This window comes from Lepisosteus oculatus, chromosome 2 (assembly GCF_040954835.1).
Source record: "Lepisosteus oculatus isolate fLepOcu1 chromosome 2, fLepOcu1.hap2, whole genome shotgun sequence".
Lineage (NCBI taxonomy): Eukaryota > Metazoa > Chordata > Actinopteri > Semionotiformes > Lepisosteidae > Lepisosteus > Lepisosteus oculatus.
Window position 1 is genome coordinate 69751427 of NC_090697.1, and position 22989 is coordinate 69774415.

The window sequence follows — 22989 nt, forward strand, 5'->3', positions numbered from 1 at the left end:
GAGTAATGTGGTGTGGTATGATGCATGTATGATGAGGTGCCATGCAGCAATGTTCAGTGACAAGCAAGACGTGGATTATAGTTCTTCAGAAGGTGGGTATGCTTAAAAGCCCATCTGCATGGGGTTTAGCTTTGCACCTTAAATACGCCTGTGTCTTGAAGTTCCTGTGAGATTCCTTCATATCGGCCTCTGTTTGGTGTAGCAGCTGTAGCACTCTCGCAGGCCTAATGTGTGGTAGAGTCCACCAATGCGAGGCTGTGCCAAGCGCAGCGGTGTGCTTCCTCGCACACTGGCTCACATTGCTACATACTCCCCCGCCTCGCCTGTCTCCCCAGCCGACAATCGCAATCGGAAGAAAGTGACTCCGAACAAGAACAAGCGCGACTTCTCCGCCTTCAAGCATGAGAGCGAATCAAAGGTCAAGATATCGCCTCAGCTGCTGCTGGCCGCCCACCGTTTCCTGGCGACAGGTGAGTGGGAGTTTCATCCACGGAGAGAAGTGCCGTGTTGTAAGGTCTGGCAAGTACTGACACGTGACGAGGAAGGAAAAACGGGCAGAAAAGAGCTAATTAAATAATGGATTTGAATGGCTCTATAATTGGAACAAAAAATCAAGCTGATTACTGAGGAACAGACTAAATCCATAGCCAGCCCTCTCTCATTGTATGTGCGTGTGACTCACACCTCTGTGACTTCCCTTCGCCGGCCAGAGGTCAGCTTGTTCAGCCCGAGCCAGATCTCGGAGAAGGTCCTGCTGAGGATCCTGAAGCATCCCGACGTCATCCAGGAGATCAAGTTCAATGAGAGCGACAAGAAGTCGCCCCAGCACTACCTGTACCAGCGTGGCAAGGCTGTGGACTACTTCATCCTCATCCTGCAGGTATCGCCCCCGCACCGCGACACTGCCCTCTAGCTGGTGGCTGGTGTTGAGTCCAGAGGGAAAATCCCTTGAGCTTCCCACCCAACGGGTGTGTCTTGAGGTGGAGTTCCAATAAGGGCTATTTTTAACTGGCGTGGGGCAAGAGCTTTGCTTTTGCCATTGCTTTAACTGCTGTAATAAACGTCAGAAAACTGTTGGGAAACAATGGTTAACATTTTTTACCTTTTTGATGTGTGTTACACACAGAAGAGACAGGCTAGGCTATGAAAATTAGTCTCCTTCAGCTGTGAATTTCCATTTTACAGAGTGCCGTGGCATGACTGCACTGCGCAGCAGTTTGGCTTCAGGTCCTAATGTGCACATTTATGATGAGCTGCTCTTATTTGTCCTGTGGTGTTCTTTCTGCTTTGGCCATTAATTGCCTTCCCCGCTGTTATCCCTTTGAAAACACCTTCAGAGAAAGGTTCCTTTCCTGCACCTGTGCCCGGGAGGAGCTCTTGCTGTGGGGGGGGGTGTTGAGGGTTGGTGTGCCCGGGCAGCAGTGTCCTCAGCAAGGGGTAGGATTGGCCCAGCTGGGAGCTGCAGCTCTGGCCTTTACTAATTGATCCCAGTTATATAAGAAGGCAAGCGCATCCTGCCAGGAGACTGTGCATCACAGCCTTAATCCCTCAGCCCTCACCCCCCTGCCTGTCCCGCTGAGACACACGCACACTCAGCCTGCGTTTCCTGCTGTCTGCCGCACCTGGTCTCCGGCATGCTTGACCCTACTGGCCCCTGCTTGAGTGTGGTTCATGCCGGGCCTGACCACAGCTATGGTGGACAGTATGCGCTAGTTCTCCGAGGGAGGATGACTGTAGGATTGTGGTATGCTACCATTCTCTGTTTGTTCGACTCCGAGCTTTGTTTTTTTGTTGTTTTATTTATGTTTCTATCCCTTGGCATAAATACAAATACATACATATACAGTAACTGTGGGGAAGCAATAAAAAAGACAAAGTGCTGGCATGTACAGTCAGCACTGTAAAATTTCAGTCCTGGGATGTTATGTTAGTTAGAATATTGTGTACAATTTAGTTCACAATGTTATAGCAGCTGCAGCTCACAAAACTTTTGCTGCTCTGGAAAAAGTATTGCTGCTCTGGAGTCCAGAGAAGAGCAACCACATAGCTTCAGGGTTAAAGAAATGTCCTACACTGACAGGATGAAAGACCTGAACTTTTTAGTCTTGAACAGAGACGACTGCACGGGGACCTGAATCAAGTATTCAATCTCCTCAACAGTCATTGACAAAGTAGATGTAGACTTCAGAATAAATGGTGAGATATGAAAACACGCCAGAAGTGGAAACTTTATGGAAGAACATTTAAAATGGAAAAACAGGAGGCTCTTCTTTACCCCAAAGGTTGTAGGAGTATGTAACAAGCCGCGCAGCCTTGTTGTTGAAGTTGATCCCTGGCCTTTTGTAGGAAACAGCGGGATGAGACTCTTGGATCATTTAGCTGCTACCAAAATGGGCTAGTTGGGTGAATGGCTGCCTTTCTTGTCACTGTTCTTATGCTCTTTTGTCCTTAGCTGTGTGTGCTTTGCCTCGATACTGTACATGCTGTATTTCACTCAACATTAGGCATCTGCTGCATGCACTACAATAACTTGAAAAAGTTCAGGACAAGGCATGATTCCACAGTATGATACATTTCAGCTATGTTGTGGTTCATTGAAATAGTGGACAACAAAGGTGATTGTTGCCAGGTGAACCAATGCATTCCTTTCATATTCTCTATTTTCCTTTTGAAAAATACCATCGTAAGCTGTGATAGTTGTTGTCCTTTCTTGTCTGTGATATACAATAGAAATGGTTGCATGGGGGTGGTTGAGGTTTAAGTCTGCAATATTAGTCTGTCTTCAGGCTGGATTTAAATTTTCTATAGTCTTATTGTGCAATTCAGTTTCTAAAACTGAATTGTGATACCATATTGTTTTTTCCCCTCTAAACAGCAATTAGAGAGAGACAGTAATCCTGCCCTAATTATGTAGAATTACCCCTGCTGTTTTCTCTCTCTGTCCTGAAACCCTCCCTTCTTCATCTTCATAATCAGCACTGCATGGCTAAAAGTCAGGACAGAGATGAAGACACCGTTAACCCTTTTGATGCCTAGCTAGAAACATGCCCAGAGCGAGCTAACCAGACAGTCAGAGCTCATCCTTTTCCTGCATTTTGTTTAATCCACAACGTGGCTTAGGTAGTTCATCCCTTGAATTGAGTTTTCCCCACTTAAAACAACAGGGTGTTTTCTGGTATTGGAGCAGTTTTTACCTGTGTGATTTGCATTCTGCTTGCAGATCTTGTTTTGAAATAATACCTGGTATGAGTATTCTGATGCCCTGTTAAAATGTTAAGCACATTAAGTAGACGACCTGATACCTGATTTAGAGAGGGAATGGGTTATCTCTCTGTTATGGACTGTCTTTCTGTTTGTCCATATCTCTTAAGTCTTCTGTGAGTACAGGGCGTCCCATGTATTTTTAGCACAGTAGTAGATGGTTCCACTTAACAAGGGCAAGGAAAAATGTTTTCTCTGTTTTGTTTCCCCAAAGGAAATTAAATCCTCTTCATGTTGCATCATTGCCTTTAAATAATTCGGGTCCAGTGGCTCCAGTGAGTATTTGGTTGCCAATTGGACGAAAGCTGACTGGAGCCTCTCTTATGTGTGATGCTATATATAGAGCTCATCTGGAACACACAAAGGGTCACTTGTCAATTGTGTTTTTCCACAAGTTATTTGAAGCTGTGCGGTTGGCTATCCTGTTGTGAGCTCTGCGATCCCTTTGCAGTTGGTTCAGTACAGAACACGCTTGTTTGAGCCCCTGTGCTGGCAAGCAGCCTCATCACCACTGTCTTAAAGTTGAGGAGGAGGAGCCTGAGGATTGAGTGTGCAGTGGGAGGAAGGATCTGGGAAGGATACTCAGTTTGTATTATCAAACATGTCAATAACAGAGACTGGGGAGTTAAAGGGTTAATTTCCCCCTAAATGACTGATCACCCCCTCCTGGGGGTTTCTGTTTATGGCAACATGCCCCCACTTCCTCATAATTGGGCTGTTAGAATGGTTTGTGCTCTTTTTTTTCTTAACCAATATAGAAAGGCAGTGTAATAACCTACTTCGGAGTATGAACATTAACTTTAATTGCTCCTGCTGAACCCTGTCATCAGGAAGCAAATATTTGCCCTTCCCTGAAGGTTGGAAAAATCGTGTGTGGGGGCAGGGGAAAGAGGGAGGTGGGCGTGGCGGGTGGTGATCTTCAGTCAGTGTGGCATGGTTTGCAGGGGTACAGAATCCCCCAGACTCCGGATCTCTGTCTGCATCGGCTTACTGTACATGCACACATGGGAGCTCGTCTCATACAGTACATCTGGCACAGCTGTCCGTATTAATACACAAGTGCCCACCACCATTGTTGACGGCTTTGCGGAAGGAAGGGCAGGCGTGCTCTGGAGGTGTGCAGCCCTGCTGCTGGGCTGCCGTGGGTGGTGTTGCACTGCCGAAGAGAAGTGGGAAGGTCAGGTGTACTGTACACGGGCTGTCCAGCACACTTGCATTGAACCACCAGGGATGAGACCTTTTCAGTTCCTGTCATTCCAGAGGGACGCCGTTTGTTTTCGGTGTGAAATGCGAGAGGCGCTTTGTGTTTTGCTGTGAACGCCAAACTCTTGCCTCCTGAATCGTCATGCTGCCGCAAGGTGAGGGCCACGGAGAAGGAGCTGACAGATGAGAGACAGCGGTGCAGGCAGAAACGCAATTCCAGCCACACGGGAGGTTTTTTTGTGGAGGAGGCTGAAGCTTTTGAGGGTTTTCAGATGTTGTTCCTGATGATAAGATTTATTGTCCCCCTGAGGGACACCCAGCACTCCTGTACATTTAAATAGAATGCAAAAAAAAGAAGAAAAGAAAAACATTGCTCATCATTCTATTGCATGGTTGTTGTTATTCAGCTGTGAGTAAGCGGATGGCAGATCAGACACAGAGAGCCTGTCACGTAGCAAGTGGCATTGAACCATACTGCAAGCCCGCCAGAAACGGCTATAGTCTGCCCAGTCAGAAATATGTGTTAAGTTCTTGGAAAGCAAAGTGGGAGGGCATTCAGTTTGACTTTTCCACAGTCTGATCCCAGTTTCATAATGTTGTACGCAGTCCAGATTTTTTTTTCCCCCAAAAGGGGCAGAGGGGATCATACCCTGAATCCCCCTCCCGTGATGCCATCGCTCAGTGTGGAGGAACCTGAGGCCCTGCCAGCCTTCCCTGGCCATGATCTCACTCGTACCTCAGCCCAGGGTGTCTGTGTCGTGCATAATGAAAAGTGTTCATGCCTCTTGAAACCTGTAATTCTGTGGGCAGCAGGGGCCTGGGAGAAAAAAGCTTTCTGAAGACTGGCCACAAATTCCGCTGACAGTACAGCTGAAAAATGTGTCCCTTTGTACAGAAGCAGCATCAGCCCTTGTGACTTTAACTCTCTGCATGCGTAACCACTTGGCATGAATGAACTTTCTTATGAATCTGGTAGACCAAACTGCACAGTAAGAAGTAGGGTTCTGCTGATTTAGTTTTTTTTTGTGTGGCAGGAAGGGGAGGGTGAATTCTTTATTGTCCAAACAAGTATTGTTCAATTCTTGATTGTCTTCATATTGAGGATACATAAATTGCACATTCGTCATATCTGTTCCAGGTAGGCTCTTACATAAGCTAGCACCAGGTGTTGGATACCTCTGTTCTGATTTGTTCACACATATATATATATATGATAAGTTCACATTTACAGCTGCATCTTTATTATTACAGTACTGTAGTAATACAAAATTATACTATTATTAGTACTACAGAGGACTGTACTGTAATTAAACTGACATTTAAGCAAAATGTTTTGCACAAAATAATGTGTCATAGAACATCGCATAGTTGCTTTCCTAGTGCTGGCTTACTTTTCACATCACTAGACGTATTTCAGCCATGATTTAAAAGGGAATAAATAAATAATTATTCCAGACAGTGCACACGGAAGAGAAGATGCACACACTAGGCAATGTAGAAGAAGTCTGAGGCAGTTGATCGAATGCCGTGTAAATATTGAGTTACTGTAAACCCATGCACAGAAGATACACTAGGTCTGCATTATGGCAGACAGTTACAGTAACTGAAATAGGACCTTACATTTTCACAGATAGTAAAGGATGATTTTGTATTGGCTTATGGAGAAAATACCAGTTAGTAGACCATTCTGGTTATTAAAGGTTGGTTATCAAATTGTCTCTTAAGAGAACTGCTGTTACACAAGCAACACAAGGACATGAATTATCCTGCTGGAATGTTGGTGTATCCATTTAAATATGAACACATTTTCATAGCAAGCTCCTAAAAAGATTTGCATGCTAGAATTAACACTTTTACAAAGAGACCTCCATCAGTCATTTTTACCGCAGTGCACAGTTGCACTTTAGAAACCTAAAAAGGAGGCAATAAAAAAACTAGCATCTGTTTACTTGGAAATAAAGAAAGAGCTAAAACTGAAGATGGGTAAATGAAAGTGTTTTTGAAATTATATACACAGGATCTTCATTATTGTATCTGAGTAAAAAAAAAAACAACAGTCTTCAATTTGTGTTTCTGAAGCACTTGCTCACGTGTGTGTAATTTCTGCAGTTGTGCCTGTTTTTGTGTATCATTGTCGTATATATCCAGGACTGCAAATAAGGGAGAGGTGGGCTCTGAAAGTGTGTGACAGGCAGTCCTGCAACATGACACTGTGTGAGAGTGGCTGTATACAGCAATGAAATGTGGGGGGGGAATTTGAGAACATACCCACCAAGGATGATAACTCATAAAAGGTCACTTTTGGGGTCTGTTTTGAGTGCATTTGAGTGCACAATAATACAATAATATAGATGAGAGACAAGGCAAGTCCCATCAGATTTAGGAATACAAAAGTGTATGCAATTCAAAACAGCACAGTAGTGGCCTCAGTCAGTGTTCCAGTGCAGGTATTCGGTGTGGTAATTGTGGGGTGCTTTTTCTCACAGGGCCGGGTGGAAGTGGAAGCGGGCAATGAGAATATGAAGTTTGAGACGGGGCCTTTCTCCTTTTATGGTGTAATGGCTCTCGGCACCACGTCCATGGGTGAGTGTGTCTGTCCCTTTCACCTGTCCGTCTTCCAGGGTCGTGCAGGAGATCCAGATACATCTTGGTTGCTACATCATGCTTGCCCAACATGTTTTTATGTGTCATCTCCAATACTTTTTGTTATTCCCACCCTATCAATCGGGATCGCCTTTTATGTGTGTCTTAACATTTCGGCTTACGGCTGCCAACCCTGTAAGCGCACACGGGAGACAGAGGAAGTGCAGGCAAGCTCCTCCCACGTGCGCACCTGTGATCCGCTCCTCTTTTGGCACGGCACAGGCTGTGCAGCCTGGTACCAGGGAATCTGCTCTGATGGGAGGAAAGGCGTGTCCCTCACTGACAGCACAGCATGCAAACTCCCAGGGGGCTGCAGGGGTCACAAAGATCCAAGGGAGCAGTGGATGGCTCTTCCCACCCTGCTCTTCATCCCCAGACAGTTTTGTGCTGCAACTGAAAGAATCATAGTCACAGCTGCCTGGCTGGCTTAAACCCTTGAGCATACAAGCTACTCTACACTAGGGCAATTTTATTGCCAAGTCTTCCTTGTATTATCACACGATGTAGTGGAAACATTCAAGAGGAGCTCGTGTTGAACGTATCCCGCCGGGCTGCACCTGAGCGTTTTAGGGGCGGCTTCACAGGATTGCTCTCGGCTCACCTTGGATCAGCGAGCGTTTTCATGGCTTGCACTTCTGAATCACAACAGGACTTAGATGTAAACAAGAAAGAGCATGTTTGAAAAGGTTTTCATGTTGCGGCGATTGCCTAAACATTTTTCTTACGGGGAAAACAGCTGCACAAAAGGTCTGAGGGATGTGTTTTTCGAAGCCCAGAAAGATAAAAGCAGGCTGGTTGAAAATGGAAGGAGGATTCATACCTTTCTTATTGCAGACCAAAGGGGAGATCAGAAACTAAACGGTTTTACAAAGGGCCCTACCTGGTTTAATCACTATGGTGGCAAGGGCCAGTTATGATCACCTTGCACGGGAAATCAATCAAGCTGTCAGTTAGTGCATTTTAATAGTGCAGCTGCATGATGGTGTGCTTTACATTTCATAAATTAGAGATGTATCTATTTAGGGATGGGCCAGCTTAGTGTAGTGGGTATATCTCCAGTCACATAACTGGTGGGTTGTGGATTCAGGTCTGTGCTGCAGACACTGCTGTTGTATCTTGAGTGAGATACTTTTTCACAGTTGCTTTTGTCTGCTCAGCTGTATGAATGGGGACCAGCATGTTCTGGAAGAAGACTCTGTGACGATACTTGTGTCCCATCCAGGAGAAAAGTCACGAGCTCTCTGTTTCCTTTAATGCCATGGAAACCTGGATAAGCTCTTGATGAGCTGTTGTGGCTCGAACACAATCTGCTTACCTTTTATGGCCACAGTACCAAGTATTCCAGAGGCTGTTACAGGAAGTATAGTCAGGTGATCTTTGCATTTCCAAAATTACAGGGAGCTAAAAACACAGATAAAGAAGTCCATACGGAGCAGATTGGAGAGCAGACATGCATGGAATCATGGTTACTTTGCCAAAAATCAACAGCATGGTGGTTCAGTGAGCAAAAAAACAGCCCTGATAAAAAGCAAGGAGACGGAATGATTTGATTGGCTTGGCACCAGAGCTGGTAATGGGGGTAGTCCTCCACTGGGACAAGGGTATTGTTTACCAGAAACAGGAGACAGCTGGAGGATTTGGGAATGACCCCAGAGAAAGGGACTGCAAGAGGAGAAAGCTTCAGCTGAACAGGTGGGGCTTATCCAGTCTTTTTTAAATTGCCGTTGCCTGTATGAGTTTTCATTGCAAACCCAGCAGAGATGTGGGGATAAATCCATGCAATTAACCTCCCTGCTAGCTGAGTAAGGACCGGAGTGGTCCGATAGAGGGTGAGTGAAGGAGAGCCGCCGGGCAGGAGGGAGTGATATAGGGAGGAAGACTTCTGGAGAGAAGGAAGTGGAAGGAGGGGAGAGTGAGACATGGCATTGACAAAGAGGAGAAGGGGAAACAAAGAGTGAGATGTGGAAAGAGAAGAAACTGAAATCAAATAAGAGATACAGTATTTGTAACTGCAGCACCAAGAAGGAAAGGATGCCTCGCTCTAGAGAGAATTACTGTGCTGACATCTAGTGGAAACGGCTCTGTACTTCAGCAGTGGCTGAGGTTTAAAATGGGCTGGAATTGGTTTTAAAAGTGTGGAGTGTATCAGTTCATTCACCTCCGTTCTGAACACCTGCTTCACTGGGATCTAGAGTGTTATGGGGTCTTCAGGGACAATCCATACAACACCCCAGGGCAGCTACATCAAAGCAGTACTGTCTGATTATATGGAAATCCTCTGTGTTTACTGATCTGTTTTTTTCCCCTGCATTACAGATTTTTAGGATCTCATTATAATTTTATTCAATTTAATTTTTCAGCTTCATCATTCAGGATGTATATTGTGTGTTCATATCCCATTTAGACTGAAAGAGTGTTCCTACATTATCAACCTCTGCATTCTGACTATGCCTTCTGAACCAGCTGAGTTCTTTTCCTCAGTCTGGTATCGAGCTCACAGCAGTGTGTGTGTTCCTGTCATCAGTGTGCTGTGGAGCTCAGAGCAGTGTGTGTGTTCCTGTCATCAGTGTGCTGTGGAGCTCAGAGCAGTGTGTGTGTGTTCCTGTCATCAGTGTGCTGTGGAGCTCAGAGCAGTGTGTTCCTGTCATCAGTGTGCTGTGGAGCTCAATGTGTTTTTCCCGTCTTCACAAAGTGTTGGTGTCTCACTATGTTTTTTCTAGTTCTCTCCAGGATGTGCTGTGGGGTCTTCCTGGATTATCAAGGGGAAGGGTCTTCTCTCCTTGACCTGAAATGGCTACTTTGTCCCTCTGCCTTCTGTGACATTGTCTTTGATCTGTGCTCTCTTTTTCTGTCTAACCTCCATTTAATCTTTGTCTCTCTGAGCACTCCAGCTTGTGTCCCTTCCTTTCCCTGCAGGGTTCTTTCCCGGTCCCATTTTGTGCCCTTGCTGTGTCTCTCTTGTTACTCTAGAGTGTCCCCCAGCTCTCTGAGCCCTCTGTCTCTCAGCCTTCTCTCTCTCTCTTTCTCAGCTCGCTCTCTCTCAGTGAGACTACCTCGACCTCGCCACCTCTCTCTAAAGAGGGGCTCTCTGTTCTCTCGGTTCTCAGGTAAACTCCGGCACGCCTGGGACCTGCGCAGCTAACCTTTTCTGGGGAGCGGGTTCTGGGGTCGAACGTAGAGGGTAGAGGGTCTGCTCTAACAATGAGAAGCGCACTGCATCATAACCCACCCCCACTCGGTCACTGTGCAGCTATGGTCAAATGTTTGCTGTCCCTCAGAGAGTGCAAGGGTGATAGGACAGTGAAGGCCATATCTGTATGTGCAGTGTGGCTGGGTTGTGCAAGAGATATCCCTAGCAACTCTAACTCAGTGCAGTGTTGCCTGGCACTGTGCATGCCCACTACTAACCTTACTGCTGCCAGGCACATGGTGCTGGCATGGCACGTCTTTGGGCTTCTGCTTCAGCCCCTGTAGGATAAGAGGGGTGTGTGCAGTAGTGAGCTGACATCTGGGGGCTCCTTGCAAAAAAGAAGGAGCCCACATGCCCCGTGTTCTCTGGTCATGATGAAATCTTTCTTCCACAGATTGTTTGATCTGATTTTTATTTCTCTCCACCTTGTAGCGGAGGGACTGTGGCCTGTTCCTCTGCCTGTGTCCCAGTCTTCTGCCCAAGTCTCCTCAGCATATTTGACTCTCCCTGGCTCGTGCCATCCAGATCACACTCCCTGCCACACACTCCACACCACAGCCTCGCGTTCCGTGCTGATACAAGCCCAGCTGATTTGTATAATTGTGCTCAGCTGCTTATTAATTATACAATTAATTAATGGTCGTTAATTGTCGTTAATTAATTAATGGTCGTTTGCTTATTCAAATCAGGGGGCTCAGAATGATGCCACAAGGTGGGACTTAATAATAATAATAATTGCTTACACTTATATAGCGCTTTTCTGGACACTCCACTCAAAGCACTTTACAGGTAATGGGGACTCCCCTCCTCCACCACCAGGGTGCAGCCCCACCTGGATGATGCGACGGCAGCTACAGTACGGTATGCCAGTACGCTCACCACACACCAGCTCCCAGTGGGGAGGAGAACAGAGTGATGAAGCCAGTTCAGAGATCAGGATTATTAGGAGGCCATGATTGGTGAGGGCCAATGCCAAATATGGGCAGGACACCAGGGTAACACCCCTACTCTTTTTCGGGAAACGCCCTGGGATTTTTAATGACCACAGAGAGTCATGACCTCGGTTTTACGTCTCATCCGAAGGACGGCGCCTGTTTACAGTATAGTGTCCCCACCGTTATACTGGGGCATTAGGACCCACATAGACTGCAGTGTGAGCACCCCCTGCTGGTCACCCCAACACATCTTCCAGCAGAAACCTTAGTTTTTCTCAGGAGATCTCCTATCCAGATACTGACCAGGCTCACACCTGCTGAGCTTCAGTGGGCTGCCGCTTGTGAGTTGCAGGGTGATATGGGTGCTGACTTCAAAGTAAAGAGTGAGTCCTGGGCTGTATCATCTGGCTGTTGTGACCAGGGTTTCCCAAGCGTACCTCCAGAGTGAGGAACATAGGGTTTGGCTATGCATCCTGCAGAGGAAGGCATGGACAGTACTCATCCCTCGGCAGTGAGAGTTACAAGGATTGCAGCCATAAGGATGAGATAATAGGGCTGGTAACGATTTAAACTGGAGGAAATCTGGTGTGAAAAAATTAAAAGGTGAATTTAGCAAGAATTAAAGTTATAACCCGTTAAGGACCTATTGTATCAAAAAATCAACGCTTGGGAAAGAAAGAGCGATGGAAGAGAATGCTGAAACTCGGCACTCATATCATGGCCTTAAATGCATTTTTTAGTTCAAACTTTATTTTTGGATTTCTGGTGTAATTGCTGTAACGCGCAAGTAATCCGAGTCCGAACATGCGAATGGATGTTTTGTGCAGTTCTGACAAAGGAACGGAAGAGCAGTTGCAAAAGAGAAGAGGCCACTAGGCCCGTCTGGTAGCTAATCGATCCAAGGATCTCATTCAGCTGTGTCTTGAATGAAGCATGGCTGGTTAGATTGTTTCATACTCCTGCAACCCTTTGTCCTGGAGTGAAGAAGTGCCTCCTGTTCTGGGTTTCAAATGCACTTCCACTGAGTTTTCCCTCGGTGTGTCGCTGGGTTTACTTACCTCAAGGCGTCAATGTTTTGAGCACTTGGAGTAATCTACTCTGTTCAAGACCAGGAAGGTTCAATTCCTTCAGCCTGCCAGTGGAGGACATCCCCTTAAGTCCCAGAATGTATCTCCTTGCTTTTCTCTGGACTGATTCCAGAGCAGCAATACCTCTTCTATAATGCCATGACCAAAATAGTACAGAATATTCTATGAAGCCTTACTAGTGATTTATACCATTTTTATAATAACACATGATTTAAATATCCTGATATTATATTTCCTTTTCTGTTGCTTTCCCACACTGTCTAGAAGATGCACATGATGCACTTGAGTCTTACCCATAGGCAGCCTCTTCCAGGGCAGTTCTTCCCATTTTGTACCTCTCCTCTGCTCTGAAGCCCACACTCGCAGCCTTGTTAGTGTGTCCGTATGCATTGCAGGACTCCATGAATCATCGTTCTCCGTTCCCTTCTTCCTATTCCTTCATCCCACTGTGACTTTCCGAGCTGGCAAAGTAGGACGTCACTCCTCTCACCCTCACCGTCTGCCTTGTGTTTGAATTTCTTCATCTTTCCCCTCTTCCTCTCTGTACGTTTCTCCCTTCAGTCATTCTGATTGAGTGTCAGACATTTCCTCCCTCCTTCTCTCCCTCTCTCTCCACTCCTTTCTGCTTTCAGGCTTATGGTGCGAGTCTGGATGCTGCAGTTCTGCAGCCTCTGACCTGAATGGCCTTTCCTCTCTCTCTCGTCCTCTGCTTTCCCTTTTTCAGTCTGACGGTCCCTCTGTCTGTTTCAGAGTTCCGCTCTCCCTCTCACCTCAGCGGCCTGAATCGCTCTGTGTCTCTCAGCTGCACGGAGCGTTCCGAGTCTCTCTCCGTCAGCGGCAGCAACAACCAGCTCAACAGCGCCCCCTCTCCCCAGTACATCCCCGACTTCTACGTGCGCGCTCTGAGCGACCTGCAGTTTGTCAAGGTAAAAACAGGAACCAGTGTAATCTCACTTACAGCCACTCTGAAATTGTGTCCTGATTTGCACGTAGACAGTTGGATTTTTGGGGTGCTTTTTCATTTTTTAAGATGCTTAAAATATGAAAAGGCAATCTTTTAAGTGTCCTTAATCAATACTTTTTATATATATATATAATGTGTGTGGTAATGCTAGATTTAAAAGCATTTTGTATATTTTGTATACAGGTAGGCCAGTGCTTCCAAAGCATGCAGGTGTAGAACAGGACTTAATGCATTTTTATACAAAAATTCGTATTCTATATTCTGGTCGCTTGCAGATTAGAATGGCATATCTTTAGCAATAATATTATTTATGGTACCTGAAAGTTTCAGGTTGTTGCACAAAGGTAAGGTATGCGTATACGTGATCTGACAACTGGAATCAATTTCCTGTCGTTAAACTCTGTTTATTTTTAACATCTTCAGGGTTTTGTTCTCTTTTTAGTATTTGTACAGCCAGACAATGATCTGTGTCATAGCTCACCTATCGTCTGTCTGCCTGTCTGCTGCTCTCCCAGATCACTCGCTCTCAGTATCAGAATGGCCTGATGGCGTCTCGTCTGGACAGCACGCCGCAGTCCCCGGAGAGTGGTCACACCCGTTTGGAGCCCCCCGAATCCGCTGTCCCCGAGCCCATTGAGAATGGCCCCGATGAGACCACTAGCCTCCTGAACGAGCAGAACTGCGTCCCTCGCCGGTCCAACCACAGCAGCCACTCCGAGAGCACCATATGACCCCCGCCACCCCCCTGATTAGGGGGACCCCCGGACTTCCGGGGATGCCGCTGCTCCCTGACAAACACACACATGCCCGAGCACATGCTGCACTCCTCCTGGGCATGCTGACAGACAGGCGTGTGTGGGTACAGTGCGCAGACCCTCCTTTCCAACACCTGGCTGTTAACTCCCCGAGGTCTTGTAACACAATCACTGTGAGTATCGAATCACACTCCTTCCTCCTCTCTACACCCATGAGACTACTGAAGTCTGCCTCAGGCCATAGCCCTGGACCACACATGTTGTGGGAATTATATGACTCCCCTGCCTGACCCACCCTGGACAGTGAAGACCCCTTCAGCTCATGAATCCGGGATTGGTTCACATGCCCAGCGGAAGTCATTGATGTTTGGTTTATAATGAACCCCCTCAGCCAGTGGGTACTGCGCTCTGTCCCTACAGAGAACTGTAATTAGTCTGCGTGGCCCATCAGCTCTTCCCTCAGTGTTTCAGACACTGAACGGATTGGGGTGTTTGTGATGCGTCATGTGGTGGGAAATTGAAGAGGAACTGTTCCCATCCTCAAAAAAAACGCCAGGAGACAACAGGTGTATCAGTAACTCAGCCTCCCAAACATCTGATCACCCATCCGTCCCCCACCTCGTCTCCATGTCTTTAGGGCCTAAGGAGAGTCTGGAAAAGGAAACGTTTTCATCTGGACTCCCAGGTGTAGCTGAACTCGAGGAGACAGGAATGCTGTCGTAGGAAGGGGTGCGATGTCTCTGCTGCGTGTCTGCCTCTGGCCGCACTCGGCAACCACAGCACTGCTTCTCTGGTCCTCATCTGGTTGAACACCCGGGCAGAGTCGTGTAAGGAAAGGGGAGATCGATACAAGCTGTAAAGTCTAAAGCCTTGTACACAGTGGTGCAGTCTGTTGCTTTACCTGATGTGGTTAGTTGATCCACTGGGCTTTTCTCCCAGAGAAAATGTTCAATTGACTCTAAACAGAAGAAGGAGCTCTTCGCTAAAAGTGGAGCTCAGCCTGATGCCCCCATAAAGGCGACAAACAATGGAAGATGAATTAGAAGGGTGTGTAGAAATGCACAGCCCACCCTGTTGCACCTACCAGCATACTGTACTGTCTCACAGCCAGAGACAGGCAAGACGCGTCCATGGCTGATGTACCTTTCTTAAAGAGGAATACACTTTACAGGCTGGTTATCAGTGAGAATATTGGAGAATATTGGTGTCGTGGAACATCCCAAAAGCACTACATGCCAAGAGTTTTATTTTGTAACGTTTTTTAACTTTAAAACAAATTCTGTAAAATAAAAAAATTAGTTAACGTCCGAACAGACAAGGCATGTAATGATCCTTTATTACTGAGACCTGTGAGTGCAGCCTGTTTGAATAGGATGGGATGCCAGTCTGTTGCGGGATACCAGCCTCTGGCAGGTGGCAGCAAACGGGAACACCTGGGGAAAAACCCACGTGGATATGGGTAGAAGATGCTAAGTCGACACAGAAGGCCCCCCAGGACAGAATCGGACCCAGGACCCAAGAGGTGTGAGGCAGCAGTGCTAACTGGCAGGCTGCCGGCTATTCTTAAGTGTTGCTGAAAAGTCTCCACCATTGAGCACAGCAAGGAAAGGTGAAAACGAGTTCTCTTTTATGGAACTATGATGTGTTACAGTATGTAAATATACATGGGAAATACGACAGCCTCAGCATCCACATGGTGCAGCAAAGATATTCTTGATCTCCACTGTAGGTATCAGGACGTCTGTTTCGTTCTGAGTGCGTGTATCTATCAGTGGCTCCTTCAGTGTCATCCTAGAGGGTGCTGGCGCTTGGGTTTTGTCCTGTTAGGGTGGGCACTGTCTGCCACCTTGCTGTTATTAATGGAGACTGGTCCATCTGCAAGTCCTTACAAGCTGTGTCAATGACAGTGAGTGTGTGATTCTCAAAATGACTTTATGGCACCTATCAATAACGACTAAAGGACCAAAAGAAAACGGGGAACAGCGAACAGTGGGCTCAGTGTCCTGTTCTCATCATCGGCCCTTCTCATGTTCTCAAGAGCGGAACATGGCTGGGGGTCAGAGGTCAGGCGTCAGCCGGTGACTTTCAGTGATGTGGCCAGGGAGGGCTGGCCTGGCGGAAATGTTTCCCTTTGAGGAGGAAAGGGGGGTTAAAGGAAGCCCTCAGGTTTTAAAGACTAGAATTTTAATGTTTTGTACTCAGTCACTTCTTCTCATTAACAGGCAAAAGGCAGATATCTCAGAATATCACTTCAAAGGGCAGTGCAGTGGGAAATGCAGGGAAAAGCTGCATGGGCCCTTTCAAATGCTTCTTTCTGAAAGAATGTTTTTAAGATCTTTTCTGGACGCGGGAGTTCTGTTGCTCCCGTGGTTGTTTTGTAATCATGTCTCTGTACTCCGCCGAGTCCTGGTGGCCGTTACTGTAGGTCTGCACCTGCCTCGGCCGAGCTCAGTGTCCGAACCCCAGTCCAAACCCCAGCGTTGGCGATCCTGCTCCTCTCTTGGTTTCCTGCGGATGTCCCACTCCAGGGGTCAGCACGCGGGTGGGCAGGAGTCTGCTGGACAGCCGTGGGAGCGAGCCGGAGCGCGCGCGTGCGCTCTGGAACTCGGTGGGGGGGGGTGATGGGAAAGCACACCTGCCATCCTTCCAAACCGCAGCGCGTAAATACCCCCTAAATCAAAACGTGTTCAAAAACCAAATCAATTACCTGTGACTCTGTTCTCCCAAAAGCTGGCTCTTCAAAGGTTAGTTCTCAACATTTCTCCGGCAAACACAGGATCCTAACATTCCAAGGGCATATCGACAAAAATAAAGATTGAAATGATGGCCAGGCCTTCCTTAAACCTTTACAGACTCACAGCCACTCCATTTACGTGGAGGATTAATCTGAAGGAACCTGGTTTGGGAGGGAGAGGCTACACACCGTGTGTACTCGGGTGTTGGTACGTATACTGTATGTGCTCGCAGTGGTTCCAATCACAATGTGTACATCACAGGGCAGATATCTGGGACCGCTGGGTGCACACTGCACAATGAAGTGAGAGGTCACAAATTAACAGTTCCCGTTTGCACCTTGTATTTGTATGTACTGTATGTATTTGTGGGAAGCATTCGTCCATTTTAATCTTCACAACCTACTGGAGCTACTGTGACTGACAGTCCCATGGCTTCAATACTGGGGCCAGGTTTTTTTTTCCAAATACTTCTTTGTCCGTATCCACATGTGCTTTTATAACCCATGTGATGTGTTCAGAATATTGTTTTATGTTGCTGCCGTGAAGGATGGACAAATCTGAAGACGTATGCGGGTCGAGACGCACAGTCAGCCTGTGCGTTGCTCCTCGGACACCTGGCATGACTTCGGTCTGGCCTGTGTTGTCTGAGTGAGAGCAGTTCTGGTCAGGAAGGGGTGCTCAGTCGCTGACGGAGCAGGTCAGGGTTGAATTGAGGCAGATTGGTGTCGTGAGCACTGACATTTGACTGGAGTTCCCAAGACGGGTGACATCTGGATATTGTGAAGTCCTGCACAATCAGAGCTTTGAACTCCTTAATTTCCAAATGCCACAAGAGGGGCACAGTGAAAACAGTTACACCGGGAATCTTTTTTCTACAGATAGGCTGTTGGAGCTTTTCTCAAGTATTCTGAAGGAAAAGAAAAGTACTGTGGAAGTGAGTCAGGGTGTGTGTGTGTTTGCAATGCTTCTTTGAAGGAGAATAACTCCTGCACTAACAATATTAATAATATTCTTGGTAATAATAATAGGTAGTGTATGATGACAATGGGTTGTCAAGATTCAGGAGATTGGAGAGTGATAGACTGCTCTCTGGAGTTCTCTTTGGGAGAAGGCAGTACAGTCACTGTGGGGAGTTTGTGAGCAGGGGAGTGTATAGAGTGTATTGACATGAATTCCACAGGACTGTAAAATAATAGATTATATATAAATACAGTATATATACAGAAGATTTACAATATTTATTTTGCATAAGATTTAATTTGTATATTTTTGTGATTTTTTTGTGTATTGTTGTAAATTGTCAGTGTTTTATAATCTTATTGTTTTATCAGTGTTTTTTTTTTAAAAAAAAAACATGTCCATTTAATAAAAGAAAACAGGCTGTGCCCTGTAAAGACACAAATCATCCCAGTCTCTGTCTGGCGCAAAGATCCTCCTTTTTTTAACCTGTTAGTTTTTCACTCGAGACCGTGAGTCTCAATCTTCATCACATTCCCCCCTTCCTTGCCCCCTGAGTGGGGACTTCATCTCTTTGGACACATTTCTTTTAGAGACGCCTGCGATGAAAAGACTCTTCACATTTATATTACCGGTTTAAGGCATCCTCGAACCCTGGCTTTGCAGTGTTCGTATTAGGAGAGAGAAAGCCAATGGCAAGAACAGAGAAAAAAAACAAGTATTCCAGCATCTGCCAGCAGTTCTCAGGTCGGATTTTGGAACGCCGATCACTTTAATTAATGGTATTTTCAATGAGCTCATTAAGAGACTGTACCAAAGACCCGGGACGATTCCCATTCTGTGACCCCTGAAGTCAGAACTGTGGCTACATCAGATCATCAGATCCAGAGATGACGATGTAAGTGGACACTGGTGCCTGGTGGAACTAACCTGGCACAACACGCGTTCTCTGAAATGTATAATATCAACGGGGGAAGGTTGTTGTGTAGGAAGGTACCGTATACGTGTATTTCAAATTCTCAATCGATGTATTCAGTGTATATGAATTGGATGTGTTTTTTTAAGCCTGGTGTTTTTGTACATCACTGTGAAACTAAAGAGGGAATGGTGGGTTAGTTTTGTTCTCGTCTTCCCCCCCAAAGAAAGCAAATGTGTCTTTGCGTCAGGGCCCTTGGTTTGCCCCTTACACTCTGGTTGGATTCCTGAAGGGGGATTAAAAACACTTTTGAATCTGTACACAGTGGTTTGTGAAAAATGATTGTCAGGCCTGAGCTGAGAGAATGTTGCAATGCTGTCTGTGCAGCAGTGGACTGATTATTCAGATTTTTCAATGGACATAAACAGCACAGTAATGATTTACTAAACTGCACACATTGTAAACTTCTTTAAAAGAGTAATGCAAATGATTTATAGATGCTATTCATTCTACACACAATACATCTGTATATGGTTCAGGCTGGTAGCGTTAGGAAGAAGGCTCCACAGCCAAAACGTTATGTTTTCTCTCTTTTCAGCATGGAATAAACCTATTACTTGTTCCTTCATACACCTGTACATTACACAGTGAGCCGTGTTCAGTGTGAGTTTTTTAGTCCTAGGTATAAAATTATCTACACCTAGTCTAAAATGGTCTAGTAAAAGATCCAGTGAATATTCTAGTAAATCATCATGCCTGGTAAGTGGCTCAAAGCTCGCTCAGGTGGCAGCAAACCAGGAGAGTCTGTTTTTGTCAAGTACTGGAGCTTTAGTCTCTAGTAAACGTTTGTAGTAACAATTGCGTCCACCAGATGACGCTCTTGTTGCGTATAGAAACACTTAGACATTCGAATTATACACACAGCCTTTTCCTGCGCCATTCGTGGAAGATTCCATTGTTACCACAAAAAGAACCATTGTTGCACGTTTACATCACCTGCTTCTACTGACTTTTGTCTAAAATATTTAAAAAAGTTTTGCTTGGTGTTTTCCTGCAGCTTTGCAAGTGTGTCTCCTGACCTGGCTTTACAATGGCTCCTCTAGTTTTTTAAATGGAAGTTCTTCAGAAACTGGGGGAACTGTGCTGTGAATAAAAGCACCAATAACTGGTTTGTTGCTTTCATTTCAGTGTTAATAATTAGACACGTACTGTTTACCTGTGCTTGTCAGTGCTGGGTACATTATTTATAAAATCATTGTTTTCCACTGTGAGCAGACTTTCCAATGAAGGTTAAATGACTTAGTTTCTGTAGCCCGTTTAATCTAAAATCCAGTTGTGGTAATACACTGCAAACATATACAGCAGTGTTTTTCTTATATTATAAAACACAGGTCTGTAGCAATCAGCAGCTGATCAGATTTTGGGAACTCAAGGAGTTTTGCTTCCGAGTTCCTTTATATTATTCCATTTCTTTTAGATGTGATCCTATTGGCCTTCATTTAACTTTGCACGGTGAGGCCATGGGAGGGTGGGTTAGGTACCCAGGAGCTTCGCTGTGCCCTGCAGCTATAAAAATACCTGTTGATCTGTACTTGACATACAGTAGGCGAGTTTAGATTTGAAGCTGCATTTACAAGCATTATTCTGATTTTCCAGGAGCATAGAAATTTTCCCTCACGGAAAAGAGAAGCATTTGAACATGCTGGCGTAATGCAGGCAGCTCTGCATTGAGGGGAGGCTAGCACGCGTCGTATTCACACTGCATCCTGGAGTGACACTACAGAGACAAATCAGTACCCCAGGCCTTCAACCACTGAGCACTGACTGCCCAGCCTCTTGGCCTGATCTGTTTCACAACGACTGGAGCCCAGCAGTCCTCTAAGGGTGTCTCTTAGTCTGGTTAATATGAGTTATCCCACGGGCTGTGGGTGGAGTTCAGGTGGGTAGGTGACTGTGAGCAGATCAGCAGTGTTTGTGGACATCTTCCTAATATGCCCCCAGGCTTTGGAGTTGCCTGGACAGGTCTGGAGTTTTGTGAAAATGTATGCTTATTATTGCATTTCAGTAGGCAGTCTGCCATGTGTAGGGAGTCGAGGTGTTAGGCAGTCCTCTTATTTTTAATTAGAAAGGAATGTGGCTTGTTCGCTGTGAAAACAGTGCTGTGCTAGCTCCTGACCTTTGAATTTGCTCCACCTGCCATGCTTTGTATAAAGCTTGCAGGCTGTGGCTGACATTATTTTATATTGACACAGCAAGTGGCAACAACTAGCCTGCAGCTGCACAGCGCCATCATTGCAAAATGGTGTTGTCTTCCTAGTAGATTGGCAGTTTTCTCTCGGCTGGGGGTGTTGTCTGCAGGGGAGTTGTCTTCTAAAGCAGTAGTATGAGCCCAGGAGCATCTGGGCCTCTGTTTCTCTCTGCCAGACAGGGGACAGCCTGGTCTGGACAGGCTGAGGCAGAGTCCAGGGTCCCGCAGGGTCAGAGCGCACTGCGATTGTTGTGTGTGCTCAGTCACATTGCCTGATGGTTATCTGGAGCCGTGAGTGTTGAATTGAACATTTTAATAGAAATCGTTTGTTTTGCTGTACAACATTGGAAGCAAAGCACAGTACGTCTATCGTTCCCACTGCAGTGTAGCTATTTAATGAATCGCTTACTTAAAACATCCAGTCTAATCTAGTTCTGAAACAAGCTGTTTTAACATTATCCCACGCTTGTGTTGGTGCGGTTGAGTAGAAGGCCATCTCTGGGTCATAATAAACGAATCTCCAAACGATCTCCTCCTCGCCAGGATTCAAAACGTTTTTGAACAAAATAGGAAAGGAGTGCTCCAGTCAAAGACTTTGAATAACGATGTGCATTCATTAAAGTGCTTAAACGAGCACTGAAAACCAGTAGGCCCTGTGCGAACAGTGTCAGTATGCCAGTGCTAGGACATCGGCTTTTCTTGCCTGTCCTCCTGTTGTGTAAACTGCTCTGGGCTGGAGGGGAAGAGAAGCCAGTGGAACAGCTGTCTCAGCCCTGACCTGTTGCCCACCCGTTCTCTCTGCCAAAGAATCTGGCCTAGTTTTGCAAAACCAAATTAGCTATGTATAGGTACAGTATTTCCCCTTCAGGAAACAACATGAATGATTAACATTCCTCCTGTTTTGTTAAACATGAATGATGGTAATGTTTTATCCAGATTAAAGTGTTTGTGGCACACAGTTTATGAGTGATGACAATTCTCAGTACTGTTACCTTTGTATTTCAGAACACCGTGTCAATAACTGTGACGAACAATCGTATTTTGTGATTACAAATGCTGTTTTTTATTTTTATGTGGGTGGGGGGGGGTGAGGAGAGGTATTTGAAGTTGACATTTTCTCCCCTCTGTTACTTTGGCATGCTTTAAATAATGTGTACATATTGTTTTATAATTGCTGTCTTAACACATTTTGAAGAAGAAAAGTTTATTAATAAACGTGATATATTTCTCTATTAATATTCGATTGTGTTTCTTACGTCTGTCTCTGCTGCTATCTTGCACCCTTGGCTATCAGGAAAGAGCACCCAGATAACAGGGTGGTACAGTATGAATAGGAGGGCTCCGGTTACATGGAAAACTCCAGTTCACTCACTGTGCAGACCTCAGTGCCCTGTCTGTTTCACTGCAGAAGCAGAAAATGAAATTCAAAAAGCCTCAGATAAAATTCACCCCTGGGCCAACACCTGCCCGATGATGCTGAATGTAGACAAGTGGGGGGGTTTTGCAAGCAGATAGTAAAACTCTACAGAGCTACAATAGAAAAGGCTATGAAACAGGCATAGATGTTCATGTTGACACATCATCCACATCTTCTAGTCTCTAGACAATGTGGGGAAGCAATTAAAAAGGCGAGATAAAGTTCGTATTTTTAGCAAAAACAGAGAATTGAAATCAAGGGATGTTATGCTAAAATTGTATAACATAAAATCAGACGTCATTTAGAATATTATGCTAATATTAAACTGATGTCAAATTTTAGTTGCCATGTTATAAAGAGGTTGTTGCTGCACTGAATCTGTCCAGAGAAGAGCAACCAGATACATTTATCTGTATTTAAAACTGAGAACAGGAGGGACTACTTTACCCAAAGGGTGGTGGGAGCGTACAGCAAGCGGCCCAGCCTGCACTGGCTGAGGCTCATATGTTCAGTTTCAAATTCAAACAGCTTTATTAGCATGACCGATGAGTTACAGTGTTGCCAAAGCAAGTACGACCGACACGACATCTAGAGACATTTACAATACAAACACATTGTAGGACATGTACGTACAACAAGCAGCACATAGAGCATGACTGGGAGACAGGCTCACCCTC

General features: G+C 45.7%; 1 protein-coding gene across 2 annotated transcripts in view; it reads left to right on the forward strand.

Moving 5' to 3' along the window:
- The window catches only part of LOC102695438 (metal transporter CNNM4), a 37466-nt gene extending 15335 nt beyond the window's left edge, over positions 1-22131 (forward strand). The window contains exons 3-8 of one of the 2 annotated variants that reach the window (XM_015361579.2): positions 336-470; positions 711-880; positions 6951-7047; positions 10137-10214; positions 13071-13246; positions 13800-22131. In XM_015361579.2, coding sequence (XP_015217065.2) covers positions 336-470; positions 711-880; positions 6951-7047; positions 10137-10214; positions 13071-13246; positions 13800-14015 — 872 coding nt within the window. In that variant the 3' untranslated portion in view covers positions 14016-22131. The remainder of the gene's footprint in view (positions 1-335; positions 471-710; positions 881-6950; positions 7048-10136; positions 10215-13070; positions 13247-13799) is intronic. The other variant, XM_015361655.2, reaches the window with a different exon arrangement.
- The last annotated feature ends 858 nt before the right edge of the window (positions 22132-22989 follow it).